This window comes from Rhinichthys klamathensis, unplaced genomic scaffold (assembly GCF_029890125.1).
Source record: "Rhinichthys klamathensis goyatoka isolate OS25496 unplaced genomic scaffold, OSU_Roscu_1.1 h1tg000172l_1, whole genome shotgun sequence".
NCBI classification, from domain to species: Eukaryota; Metazoa; Chordata; class Actinopteri; order Cypriniformes; family Leuciscidae; genus Rhinichthys; species Rhinichthys klamathensis.
This window is the reverse complement of record NW_026606702.1, coordinates 435,181-449,535: the sequence shown is the minus strand read 5'-3', so window position 1 is coordinate 449,535 and position 14,355 is coordinate 435,181. Positions and strand designations below refer to the sequence as shown.

Sequence of the window (14,355 nt, the reverse complement as noted above, 5' to 3'; positions counted from 1 at the left end):
AGCATCCTGATATCCTGTACATCAACAAACAAAACTCTTGAAATGCTTATTCTGAACTTAAAGTGACCGGTTTCAAAGCCATTATCTATCATAAGATATCATGAGGAATCAAACTCTCCTTCATCTTTTGGGATAAAGTTTATTATACTAAACTGATGTGCTGTCACTTTAAAAACTCAAAACTTGCTCCCCAGTCTAAAAAGAACATCTCCAGAAACATCTCGTTCTGACATTCTTGCATTTATGATGCAAGAAATTGCGAATATTAACATAATCAGCTGCATTTACACATCAATGACATTAATGTTCTGAATCTTGGCCAGTCCAGTCACAGTCTGGTAATAAGGAGGAAGCAGAATTGATACTGTTAATCTAAACACCAGAAGCAATAATGATAAAAATAAAAGATGGGGAAATCCAGCAAACTTGTGCTCTGTATAGCGCCTACACATCTGGCTGTGTGTAGCACCTGCTGCTCTAAAAATCTTTATTCATTCTATTCTGAATCTGTCACAATATAATGCAGGCTATGCAAAGAGGCAACCTACAGCTTTTGTCAGAGCACTTTTTCTTCATTTTACAAGTGAAGCGGGCGTTCACAAAACATTCTTGAGGACAAACCAGCAAAAAAAGGGGCAAAAAAGATGAAAATTGTCTAAAAACCAAATTGTGACTTTTTAGTTGTAAAAACTTGAAACTTTTTGGTAAGTCAAATTCAGGGAATAAAAAATATCATACAAAATAAAGAAATAATACCAACTGTATGATAAATTAAGGAAGGTGAATTTACTGAAATTCAAAATTTAATGAATTTACTCACCTATCAGCATCTGCTCGAAGTGTGTCTGCCGTTCTCTGGGGCAATGAACAGAATGACAAAGAGAAAGAGAGACAGAGAGGAAGAGAGATTTGAATTTCCTGTTCTGAGTTAAGTACTGTTTCAGAGACGTGTGAGTTTGTGTATGTACAATCACATGACCATATAGATCAAATGTATGTTGCGAGATGAGGCAATTCTGAAATTTTGGTCACTTATACTATATTGTATCTTTAATTACTATGTACTTAAATAAAACAACTGTTAGGTATAATGTACTTATTGTGTTTTGCTGCTATTGTGGTGCGATACGGGTAAGGTTAGGGAAAGGTTTCGTGGTTTGGTTAGGTTTAAGGCTGAGTTAAGGTGTGGTCAATAGTATAATTACAGATGTAATTACAGAAATTATTTACAACTGAAATTACTTGCAGGTATTATTTAAATACCTGTAACAAGGGCAATGTTAAAACATGTATGAACACAATAAGTGTGTTGTATCAAATGATTAATTTAAACATCAGTACACAGCAGTTAAAGACAGCTCTGATCAGATTCAACATTTTACTTACATGGTAGTGTGGCATCGTGTTTGAGTCGGGCACGGGGAAGGGCAGCCCCTCGGGGGGGCCTGTGTCCAGACGCACAGGTGGGGCAAGCATAGAGGGACTGATGGGGAAACTGGGACTGCTGGGATTCCGGCTCTTCTTCCTGGATCTCCTGCTTGTGTCCCGTTGGGAAAACTCTGCCTCTTCCTGAATCAACACAATCCTGTCATCACTGAGGAACCGCAAGAGGGAGGAATCAGAATCTGATGGAGAAAGACAGAAAGGAAGCAGGGAGTCACACACTGAGAGAAAAACAGCGCAATGGGAGCGTGTAGCAGATACTGAGCGTATTGCAAAATATTCAACTCTTTGTAACTCTATTTGCCACAGTATGAAGCTACTCTGATACCTTCCTGTGTGTGTGTGTGTCTGTGTGTGTGTGTGTGTGTGTCTGTGTGTGTGTGTGTGCGTGCGCGTGTGCGTCTGTGTGTGTGTGTGCATGTGCGCGCGTGTGTGTCTGTGTGTGTGTGTGTGTGCGTGTGTGTGTGTGTGTGTGTGAGGTTTATTTCCTCTAATGGAGGTTTGCTTTCTATTTATATCTGTGCAAGTGTCGCCTACGTATTCTCTGTTCTATTTTAGAAGTTGTGTTTCCACAAAAAAAAAACAAAGTAGTGATGAATGAGTTTACATGTTAACAGTTAACTTGTCACCTCAAAATCCCCCCAAAAAAGAAAGTTGGTTACTGTCAATATCACACATCAAGGTTAAATCTTTTAGTTCTCATACATCAAGAACTGTTAGTAAAGAAGAAAAATATCAGCTGAAATTAGATTTCATCTGCTTCAGTTACTAATTAAAGATAACAACTTGGTTAAAGTGTTTATAATAATATACACTACCGTTCAAAAGTTTGGGGTCAGTGAGAATTTTATTTTTATTTTTTGGAGGAAAGAAATCAATACTTTTATTTATCAAGGACAGTAAAGACATTTATAATGTTACAAAAGATTCTATTTCAAACAAATGCTGTTCTTTTGAACTTCCTATTCATCAAAGAATCCAAAAAACAAAACAAAAAACTGTACAACTGACAGACCAACAACTGTTTCAACATTGATAATAATAATAAATGTTTCTTGAGCATCAAATCCTCATATTATACTGATTTGTGAAGGATCATTTGACACTGAAGACACTGACACTGGTGATGCTGAAAATTCAGCTTTGATCACAGGAATAAATTACACTTTACTATATATTCACACAGAAAACAGCTGATTTACACTGGAATAATATTTAATACTATAACTGATTTTTGTTGTATTTTTAATCAAATAAGCGCAGCCATGGTTAGCAGAAGAGAATTCTTTTAAAAGTATTTAAAATCGTACCGACCCCAAACTTTTGAACGGTAGTGTATACTATATTAATATTTAACATTTTTAGCAGTAAACACTTTCTTTTTATTATTAAGTGAAGGTGATGGACTGTTAAGTTTCAAAAAGCCTAAAAATGTAATCTCCAATATGCTCACATTGTTCTGCTGATTAAAAAAACACACACACACACACACACACACACACACACACAATATTTTTCTCATTAAAATATATTCCGGGGGAAAAAAGTTGTAAGTCCTACGCTGTACTGATCAACCAAAGGCAAAGGAAATGGTTGTCTGCCGTTCCTCCAGCTTTCTGAAGCTTAGGTGGCTTCTTCAAAGAAATCTTTGCTTACCTCAGCTTTCACAAACAAGCCTATATAACGGTATTTCCTGCTTTTGGTTTCAAAGTTCACTAGAAAAAAGTCGCTGCCTTACAGGTTTGTGTTCTCAGTTCCTATGCTCTAAAATGTCAGTTCTACAGTTTTGTGACATTTACGTTCTTTGCAGACGTGTTGTTAGTCAAAGCAACTTGCACAAATCACACACTAATGGCAAATGCCAGGATATGCAACTGAGAATGACACATGATGTTGGTAAACTAGATTTTAGTGATCAAGAAGAAGTTTATAACTAGAAGCTCCTCGTTAACTAGAAATATAAACATACATTAACACACATTTTTGGCACAACATAATTAGATTAGATCATATAGTCACAGATCTCTGAGTATGATGGACACTTAAAAAAAAGGAGAAATATGATTGGGGCAACTTACCCACTGGTTTATCTTACACCTCTCTTTCCTACTAATACCGTAAGGATCAGAGATGGAGTATTTATGTTAGCCTCACATTACAGACACTGAGCTCTGAAATAATATCCTCAACATCTGTCTGTTTTTAAAAAGACAGAACTATTAATGCTATTTTTGAGTGAACCACTTTCAAATTCCTTGCCAGATAGACAAAATCCCAGTTGTGCTCAAGTAAAAAGGGCGTCAAAGTGACAATTAAAAGTTTTAAAGTTTAAAATGAATCTAAAATACAACTTGGCGCCAGTGGAGTAAACAAAAAGTAATGTAGTAAAAAAGTAAAATCATCACCTCTGCTTCCTCTTTTGTAAACTCCAGATTCTTGAGGCTCTGCCAGCCATTCAGTTCCCATGGTAACCTGTCGGAGTTCACCTACAGGCAGAGACATACAACATTTGAGTGTCTGTGTGTATGTTGTGGTGCGTTTCAGAGCATCTATAATCTCCTCTGTGTGTATTAATGCACACAGTAGCACAGATGCAACATACTAAACGGCTGAGATTTGCAGTTTAAAGCCGGAGCTCCCTGGTGGCTTAATCTCCTGTAATGCACTCTGCGTTTATGTCCAGCTTAAAAAATAGCCATCGAGGCATGATGTAAGACGTACATTGTGTAACATCGCACAAGCATACTACAATTTAAAAATGCATGGTTGGAAACTGTGCGGTTGGAATGTTTCATATATTATTTAAAACAGAGAATGCAGTATACTGTAGTGTATAGAAACCGTATGTAGCCTAATATTATGTTGTTTTGAATCTAGAGTACTGTACTTATATGAATTAGGATGGCAACAACTAATTGAGAAAATCGATAATAATAATTACTCTCAAATCACTTAAATCCAAACTATAATACAGCAATCAAAATCATCCTGTCCAGACACAATGCTTTTTTAAATAAAATTTGCATAATTAATTTCAGTAAAACAAATACTACCATGATATGTAAACTATGCATTTTTAATGTATAAAATGTATAATATCATATTTTATGATATAAAATTTAAATTAACAGTTGAGAGAACTGAAATGATTGAATTGGAATTATTAAAAATAATGGTAAATTGCAAAAAAAATATATATATTCATGATCTGAAAATAGGTCTTGTTCTCTTTATAAAATGACATAAAAACCCTGCCCATTGATTTATTATTATCAGTGGGCAGTGCAGATTCTTCTACTGTTTAGTCATTTTATCCATCTGTTCATTTGCCAGTCATTTATAATGCTGTCTCCATGCAAATATTTGTGGTCTTAAAATAGATATAATCAATAATAATAATTAGTACAGATAAATCATTTAAATCCAATCATTTTGATCTATACATGTGGAGCTGGGGAAGATGGAGGGTTTCTGAAAACGTGCTGCACTGCCATAGCTGATGCTGACCGAGTTTTTAAAGGTTGAGCAGCGAGCGCATTGGCTACTGATACAGCAGGAACCAATCAGCTGTGCCCTATAAAGAATGATGTCATTGCAAGCAGAATGAGTGAAGGGCCAATCAGCTTGCACCATCTAGAGATTCATGACAGAACTTTGTATTTATTTGAATTTTCATTTATGTATTTGCATATTTGTATTATCCAAGTATTAGTTGCAGCCCTAATGTGTATGTTCTTACTGTGAGTTGGGGTCCGGTCTCTGCGTCGCAGTCCGGTATTTCTCCCAGAATCCTCTTCCAGGAGGGGGAAGTACTGGCCCCCCAGTACCTCCTGTTCTACATAATACCCTGGAGAATCGGAGCCAAACACACCAAACCCACCCCGATCCAGATCCTCCTCTCTAAGAGAATGGCAACAGGAGCAAAAGAAAGAAAACAAAAGGAAAAGAGAAAGAAATTACACCAACATGCTTAAAGAGACTAACGGTTTTGGTTTGCATATATTTCATATGTAAATACCTGTGTCCGTAGACAGGGGAAAGAATAAAAACATCATGTCCCCCAGGTGTGTCCACTCCAGGTGAAAGTCCAACTGACCCAAGCGTGCTCGGTGGTGTAGGAGAACCACTGCACGGACTGGTGGACAGCGGCTGCCAATCAAAAGCATGCACAAAATAACATGACTAGAAAGCTAACGGCACTTTGTTGTTATATTGTAAGGGGCTATATGTAGATTGGAGAATTCAGAAACCCTTATTAGCGACACCAGTGGCCGTTAAGTGAATGGCAGCCAGCAACTTATTGCTCGTGCTCACACTCGTGCACATGTAACAGACTGATTCAATGCCCTGATATACAAACCACATAGTTGTTTTTCGTATACCTTTCAAATACCTTCGCAGTGATATATCGTAAACGAACATCCCGATGCCGTCCACGCTATTGAGAGCAACGTTTAGATGAATATGTAAATATGTGCTACGCGCTTTCCTCTTTCCTGTACAGCTTTCCTGTAGCTCAAACAGTACAGGGTCATGGGTTCATGGGTTCGATTCCCAGGGAAAGCAAGAACTGATAAGAATTTAAAATGTGTACCTTGAAATGCAATGTAAGTCACTTTGGATAAAAGTGTCTGCCAAGTGCATCAATGTAATTGTCACATGCCTGTCCTGTCTTGTGTTGCACATGGGTTTTGTTATGTTGTGCCATGTGCTGTTGTGATTGTTGATCCCTTCTCCTCGTTACCTGATTAGTGTTTGAGTTGTTCCACCTGTTCCCTCTTGATTTGTTCCCTTTTTAAGTCTCCTCTTGTATGCAGTCTTTGTCGGTTCGTTGTCATACGTCTTTCCAGTTCCTTGTCGATGTTCATATGTTCAGAGTCAGTGTTGGTTTCATGTTCATTTATTATGTTTTCCCCCTCGTGGGTTTTTGATTTGTGTTTGTACTGTTTTTGTTATTAAATCCTCCTTGTTTTGCACTTGAGTTCTCTTCCTTGTTTTTGTACTTGTATCCGTGACAGAACGAACCGACCTCTTTGAGAACTCAGCAGCATGGAGGATTTTTGCTGGAGGTATATTGATGACGACGACTTGGATTGCCCAGATTACATCATTTCCACATTTGGATCAACCCAATTCTCTCCGATCGGCGGTGTCAGAATGACTCCGCCAAACCTGGGTTCCAGCGGAGGGGTTTTCGGACTTCTCTTCCCCAGCCAAGGAGCGGGAGAGGAGAGATTTTCGGGGGACCCGCCAGGTAATTTTTCGTGGGACCCGGGGAGGTTGTAAAGGAGGAGGAGGTGGTCGAGAGGAGGGTCAACATCACTCTCCATCCTGGCCCCCCTTCGATCCTGGACCGGTGGAAGACAGTTCTGGGCCGGCTTCTCGCTGTCATGGATGGAGGAGGAGGAGACGCCCGTCTGCCCAGCGAGAGACTGCTCACGTCCCATCTGCCCAGCGAGAGACTGCTCACGTCCCGTCTGCCCAGCGAGAGACTGCTCACGTCCCGTCTGCCCAGCGAGAGACTGCTCACGTCCCGTCTGCCCAGCGAGAGACTGCTCACGTCCCGTCTGCCCAGCGAGAGACTGCTCACGTCCCGTCTGCCCAGTCTGAGACAGAGCCAGAGATCCCTTTTGGCGTGGCCGCCAAAGTTGTGACAGACTATCTGGAGCGTCTGACTCGGATCTTGGAGAGGCCGGTCTCTGCTATGCCTGTTCCAGAGGCAGAGCCTATGCCTGTTCCTGAGCCGGAGCCGGAGGCAGAGCCAGTGCCTGTTCCTGAGCCGGAGCCGGAGCCGGAGCCGGAGGCAGAGCCAGTGCCTGTTCCTGAGCCGGAGCCGGAGCCGGAGGCAGAGCCAGTGCCTGTTCCTGAGCCGGAGCCGGAGGCAGAGCCAGTGCCTGTTCCTGAGCCGGAGCCGGAGGCAGAGCCAGTGCCTGTTCCTGAGCCGGAGCCGGAGGCAGAGCCAGTGCCTGTTCCTGAGCCGGAGCCGGAGGCAGAGCCTATGCCTGTTCCTGAGCCGGAGGCAGAGCCTATGCTTGTTCCTGAGCCGGAGGCAGAGCCAGTGCCTGTTCCTGAGCCGGAGGCAGAGCCAGTGCCTGTTCCAGAGCTAGAGCTCATGTCGGTGCCGGACCCAGTGTTTGTGTCTGTGTTTGTGTCTGTCTTTGTGACTGTTTCTGTTCTAGTGTCTGTTCCCGAGCCGGTGTCTGTTCCCGAGCCGGTGTCTGTTCCCGAGCCGGTGTCTGTTCCCGAAAGATCTGCTCCGCCCTGGCCGCCCGAGGGCTCTTCGCCGCCCTGGCCGCCCGAGGGCTCTTCGCCGCCCTGGCCGCCCGATGGACTATGTGTTTCTCCCTCACCGCCCTATGGACTATGTGTTTCTCCCTCGCCGCCCTATGGACTCTGTTTCGCCCTGGCCGCCCGATGTCCCTGTCCCGCCCTGGTCTGTCCCTCCCGTCCCGCCCTGGTCTGTCCCGCCCTGGTCTATCCCTTCAGTCCCTCCGATCAGTCCCTTCCGTTCCGCCTTGATGTTTCCTTCCTGCCCGCCCTAGCCTGATGGAGCGTCTGGTAGCCGCTCCGTAGGGAGGGGGTTATGTCACATGCCTGTCCTGTCTTGTGTTGCACATGGGTTTTGTTATGTTGTGCCATGTGCTGTTGTGATTGTTGATCCCTCCTCCTCGTTACCTGATTAGTGTTTGAGTTGTTCCACCTGTTCCCTCTTGATTTGTTCCCTTTTTAAGTCTCCTCTTGTATGCAGTCTTTGTCGGTTCGTTGTCATACGTCTTCCCAGTTCCTTGTCGATGTTCATATGTTCAGAGTCAGTGTTGGTTTCATGTTCATTTATTATGTTTTCCCCCTCGTGGGTTTTTGATTTGTGTTTGTACTGTTTTTGTTATTAAATCCTCCTTGTTTTGCACTTGAGTTCTCTTCCTTGTTTTTGTACTTGTATCCGTGACAGTAATTGTTAACATAAACACACAATGACAGCGGTGAGAAGGCAGCAGTTAAGAAAGCATCCGTTCATAGTGATGTGGATTTTTTTTTTTACCAGCATCATGTCGACACACAAGGTCATTAAATGTTAGTTAGATTATAAAGTATATTTGAGACAACAAACTACATAGATCTGGCTATGTGAGACTATAGTTTGAGTTAATTATTTCTTTGCATGACACATTACAGTACAGAATGGCTCTTTCGGCATTATCCTGAACAATGTAGTATTCATTTCTTGTGCCATTGAACGAAAGAGAGATTCTCGGAAGCATGCGTAAACGTCACATCCTTTTGATTTTCCTGGCAAAAACGTCCTTCACATGAAAAACCAGTCACCAGGTGTTACAGAGCAGGCTCCCACTACACCTCCTCTTCACCACTGTAGGACACTTTCACCAGAATATTAACCATCACAAACTCAACATCCCATCATGCCGCTTACCTGGGACTGACTACACAAACACCTGCAGCTCATCCACACTCACCCATATAAACCCCGTTCACTCTCAAGTTCATTGCGAAGTATTGCATTGCCCCGGCGTACAATTTCTGAGCGTTTTCCCTGTGTTTGCTGAACTGTTACTGACCTTGTCTTGTTTCTACCGACTTCTGATTCTTCTGCTGCCTACCTCGACTCGGACTGTTATATCGACTTCTGATTGTTCTGCTGCCTGTCTCGACTCGGATTGTTTATTGAACTGTGATTCCTGCCGCCAGCCTCGACCCTTGCCTGTCATCCACTTCTGCTCTAAGGTTATCTCCGTTGTTCTGTCTGCCCCTGATTTACCCTGCCTGTTGACCATTCAAATAAAGCTGCAAATGGATTCTTCTGCGTCCTCCTCATCATTACAGAATTCTTCGCCCTCTTCCGATCCAGCAGCAGTCATGCAGTTATCTACGGAACTTTCTTCACAAGCTTCACGTTTGAATCTGCATCACCAACAGTTAAGCCATCTGACTTCACTTACCGAAAAACTTGTACAGGGGTTACAAGAACTCCAGACGGCGATAGGGAATGCTTCCAACGCTCGCGCCACACCATCACCACCAGTAGCACCAGAGCCTGTCTCACCCGCTGCAAACCCGGCAATCAATCCATGACTGGCATTTCCTGAGAACTTTGAAGGTAATCCGACGAAATGCAAAGGATTCTTACTGCAGTGCACTCTCTTTGTTGATCAGCAGCCTTCACTTTACACCACTAACGCAAGTCGCATAGCGTTCGTCTGCTCACTACTCACGGGTCGAGCATTAGAATGGGCTACTGCGGTTTTGAGATCGGATGGTTCGTCATTCGCCACGTTTGGGGAGTTTATTCAACAATTCCGTCACGTCTTTGAACACCCCACGGAGGGTGGAAACGCAGGAGAACAACTGTTATCTCAATCACAGGGAAGAAGCACGACGGCTGAGTATGCACTCACGTTTCGCACACTAGCGGCGCAAACCAACTGGGTAGAGGATACGCTTAAAACTCTCTTCCGAAAGGGGCTCACTACTGAACTCCAGTCCGAATTAGCCTGCCGTGACGAGGGAAGAGACCTGAACGAGTACATCAATCAAGCCATCCAAGTGGATAACCTGATCCGTTCTCGACGCTCTGTGCGAATTCCTCCGCGCTATTCTCAGGACACGCCCACCATGCACGAGCCCATGCTGATCGGTTTTACTCACATAACCCCAGAGGAACGAGAACGCCGGAGGCAGAACCGTTTGTGCATGTACTGCGGCCAGCCTGGACACATGAGATTCGCCTGCCCAGCTCGTCCATCTGCTGACTCCCGCTCGGTGAGTTCCCGTACCAATACCCATACTACCACATCTAGTTTCACTTTACCAGTGCGCCTAGTGATTCAGGATAAAGTTATCAGCACCACTGCTCTAATAGACTCAGGAGCCGCTGGGAACTTCATATCTTGCAAATTCGCTGTACAATGCAACCTGGAACTAAAACCTTGTCTCTCTTCCTTGGCAGTGGAGGCGCTAGATGGCCGACCTCTTGGAGAAGGGAGAATTCACAGCACCACAGAGCAAATCAAACTACACGTCGGATCTCTACACACCGAGGATATCAGTTTCTACGTCATCCAATCCCCTCATCATTCGGTCATCCTCGGCCATCCCTGGTTAAATGACCACAACCCTCATATCTCCTGGAGGGAGGGACAGATAATTCAATGGGGCCCCACCTGTCAAAACCGCTGTTTATCCAGAGTCACTCGCCTTCCTCCTAAAAATCCAAATACTGCCACGTCAGATCCAGAAGAACCCAAAATACCACCTGATTATGCAGACCTCATCGAAGCCTTCAGTAAGAGAAAAGCATCACAACTCCCCGAACATTGCTCCAGCGACTGTGCCATAGACCTCCTTCCTGGAGCTTCTCCTCCTCGGGGAAGGATCTTTCCTCTGTCTATACCTGAATCCGAAGCTATGAAACAGTACATTGATGAGGAGCTAACCAAAGGTTTCATCAGACCCTCAACCTCTCCGGCAGCCGCCGGATTCTTCTTCGTAAAGAAGGACGGGGGGTTACGACCCTGCATCGATTACCGAGGGCTGAACGACCAGACTGTGAAGTTCCGTTATCCCCTTCCTCTGGTTCCTGCAGCGCTGGAACAGCTCCGCCAAGCCAAGTACTTTACCAAACTGGATCTGCGCAATGCTGACAATTTGATTTGCATCCGTGAGGGAGACGAGTGGAAAACGGCTTTTTCCACCACCACGGGGCACTACGAATACCTGGTCATGCCTTTCGGCCTGTCAAACAGTCCTTCAGTATTCCAGTCTTTCATGAATGACGTTTTCCGAGACATGCTAGATAAATGGGTGATTGTCTACATCGATGACATACTGATCTACTCAAACTCTAGGGAGGAGCACGTCCGTCAGGTCAGATTGGTCCTGGTACGTTTAATTCAATATCAACTCTACGCCAAGGCTGAGAAATGCGAATTCCACCAGACTAGCACGTCATTCCTAGGATACATTATCAGCCAGGAGGGGGTAGCCATGGATGAGAGGAAGGTCAAGGGAGTTCTGGAATGGCCGTTACCTCAAACCGTGAAGAAGATACAACGATTCTTGGGTTTCGCTAATTTCTACAGGAGATTTATAAGAAACTTCAGCATTATTGCCGCTCCACTAACTGCCATGACCAAGCGTCACACTGCTCGGCTGAGATGGTCAGAGGAGGCAAACCAAGCATTCCAGGATTTGAAAACTCGTTTCACGTCAGCACCCATTCTGCATCATCCAGATCCAGAACGCCAGTTCATAGTAGAAGTCGATGCCTCCAGCACAGGGGTTGGGGCTGTATTATCCCAGCGACAAGGCGAACCAGCAAAGATGTACCCGTGTGCATTCTTCTCCCACAAACTCACACCGGCTGAACGTAATTACGATGTGGGTAATCAGGAATTGCTTGCTATGAAACTAGCCCTGGAGGAATGGCGCCACTGGCTGGAGGGAGCTGGTCAACCGTTCATAATTCTCACGGACCACAAGAACCTCGAATATCTTCGCTCGGCCAAACGTTTGAACCCCCGACAAGCCAGATGGGCTCTATTCTTTACCAGATTTCAGTTCACAGTAACATATCGACCAGGAACCAAGAACATCAAAGCCGACGCACTCTCACGTCCAACATAGGAGACAGTTCAAACCCCGGCCCACGAGAACATTCTTCATACAAATCTCCAGGTGGCTCCAGTACAATGGGATATTATCACAGAAATCCAACAAGCAAACCTTCAAGAGAGACCATCTCCAGAATGCCCAGCTAATCTGCTCTTTGTTTCAGACCACCTTCGTCCTCGTCTTCTCGATCAAGTTCACTCCATGCCCAGTTCTGGTCATCCTGGGATCACCGCTACCACACAGCTGCTCCAAAATCGCTTCTGGTGGCCCACATTACTGTCTGATACCACCAAATACGTTCAGAACTGTTCCAACTGCAACACGTCCAAATCACCCAGACAGTTACCTGCTGGACTCTTAACACCACTACCCACACCACACCGCCCCTGGTCCCACATCGCCATTGATTTCATTACGGATCTACCCAACTCCCAAGGACATACCACCATACTTACCATCGTTGACCGATTCTCCAAGGCCTGCCGTCTAATACCACTACCCAAACTCCCCACTGCACTCGAGACAGCCGAACTCCTCTGCAATCAGGTATTCCGCTTTTATGGTCTGCCAGAAGACATAGTATCGGACCGTGGTCCTCAGTTTACCTCCAGAATTTGGACCGCATTCTTCAAACAGCTTAATGTCAACATCAGTCTCACTTCCGGGTACCATCCCCAGTCCAATGGGCAAACCGAACGCCTGAATCAAGATGTCACCCGCTTCCTTCGGACCTATTGTCAAAAACAACAAACAGAGTGGAGCAGATATTTGTTTTGGGCCGAATACGCCCAGAACTCCTTAGTCAAACCTGCTACAGGCATTACCCCTTTCAAATGTATCCTGGGCTTTCAACCTCCCTTGTTCCCCTGGTCAGGAGAACCCACTGAGCTACCATCTGTCACTGAGTGGCTACACAAGAGTGAGGAGGTCTGGGATCAAGCTCACACTCACCTTCTTCATGCAGTCAGACGACAAGAACGACAGGCTAACCGTCATCGTCGCCCGGGTCCTGAATACAGTGCGGGCCAGTGGGTGTGGCTTTCCACCAAGAATCTAAGACTCCGACTCCCTTGCCGCAAACTCAGTCCCAGGTATGTTGGTCCGTTCCAAATTATTAGACAAATTTCTCCGGTGTCTTTTCGATTGGATTTGCCCGCTGACTATCGTATTTCTCCTACATTCCATGTATCTCTTCTAAAACCTGCCGGTGGTCTGAGAGGAGAGTTGGAGGAGGGAGTCGCGGCTCCAGACCCCCTGCCCATCCTGGTTGACGGCGAGGAGGCGTACCGTGTGCACAAGTTGCTGGACTCCAGGCGCCGGGGTAACGTCCTCCAATATCTGGTTGACTGGGAGGGGTACGGTCCGGAGGAGCAATCATGGGTCAACGCTGGAGATATCCTAGATCCCACACTCACAGAAGAGTTTCATCATATGCACCCGGAGATGCCGGCCCCTCGACCCCGTGGAAGACCCCGGCGCCATTTGCCTTCTCGCCTCAGGAGCTACTCGCAGGGGGGGGGGGGGGGGGGCTCTGTTACAGAGCAGGCTCCCACTACACCTCCTCTTCACCACTGTAGGACACTTTCACCAGAATATTAACCATCACAAACTCAACATCCCATCATGCCGCTTACCTGGGACTGATTACACAGACACCTGCAGCTCATCCACACTCACCCATATAAACCCCATTCACTCTCAAGTTCATTGCGAAGTATTGCATTGCCCCGGCGTACAATTTCTGAGCGTTTTCCCTGTGTTTGCTGAACTGTTACTGACCTTGGATTGTTTCTACCGACTTCTGATTCTTCTGCTGCCTACCTCGACTCGGACTGTTATATCGACTTCTGATTGTTCTGCTGCCTGTCTCGACTCGGATTGTTTATTGAACTGTGATTCCTGCCGCCGGCCACGACCCTTGCCTGTCATCCACTTCTGCTCTAAGGTTATCTCCGTTCTGTCTGCCCCTGATTTACCCTGCCTGTTGACCATTCAAATAAAGCTGCAAATGGATTCTTCTGCGTCCTCCACATCATTACACCAGGCTTTCATAAACTAGGAAGTCAGGGAAGTCTTGTTTTTTAAGTTCCGTTACAAGCTAATAAAAAAACTATTAATACATGAACATTCTTACATATAGCCCCTTTAATGTGAAGGAAAATAATTATAAGAAAATCAGCTATTTAAAAAACATAATATCAGACATCTTATATTTCTCATGATGGATTATGAAAGTATTCAGGCAGGAATATATTTTCATATATGAATCATATTATACTTGTACAG

General features: G+C 44.8%; 1 protein-coding gene across 1 annotated transcript in view; it reads right to left on the bottom strand.

The window, feature by feature from the left end:
• si:ch211-26b3.4 (connector enhancer of kinase suppressor of ras 2) overlaps window positions 1-14,355 on the bottom strand; it is a 49,781-nt gene that overhangs the window by 6,540 nt on the left and 28,886 nt on the right. The window contains exons 10-14 of the mRNA XM_056260047.1: window positions 5,462-5,592; window positions 5,183-5,343; window positions 3,849-3,929; window positions 1,387-1,625; window positions 821-855 (exon numbers count right to left, since the gene is read on the bottom strand). Of these exons, the coding sequence (XP_056116022.1) occupies window positions 821-855; window positions 1,387-1,625; window positions 3,849-3,929; window positions 5,183-5,343; window positions 5,462-5,592 (647 nt within the window). The remainder of the gene's footprint in view (window positions 1-820; window positions 856-1,386; window positions 1,626-3,848; window positions 3,930-5,182; window positions 5,344-5,461; window positions 5,593-14,355) is intronic.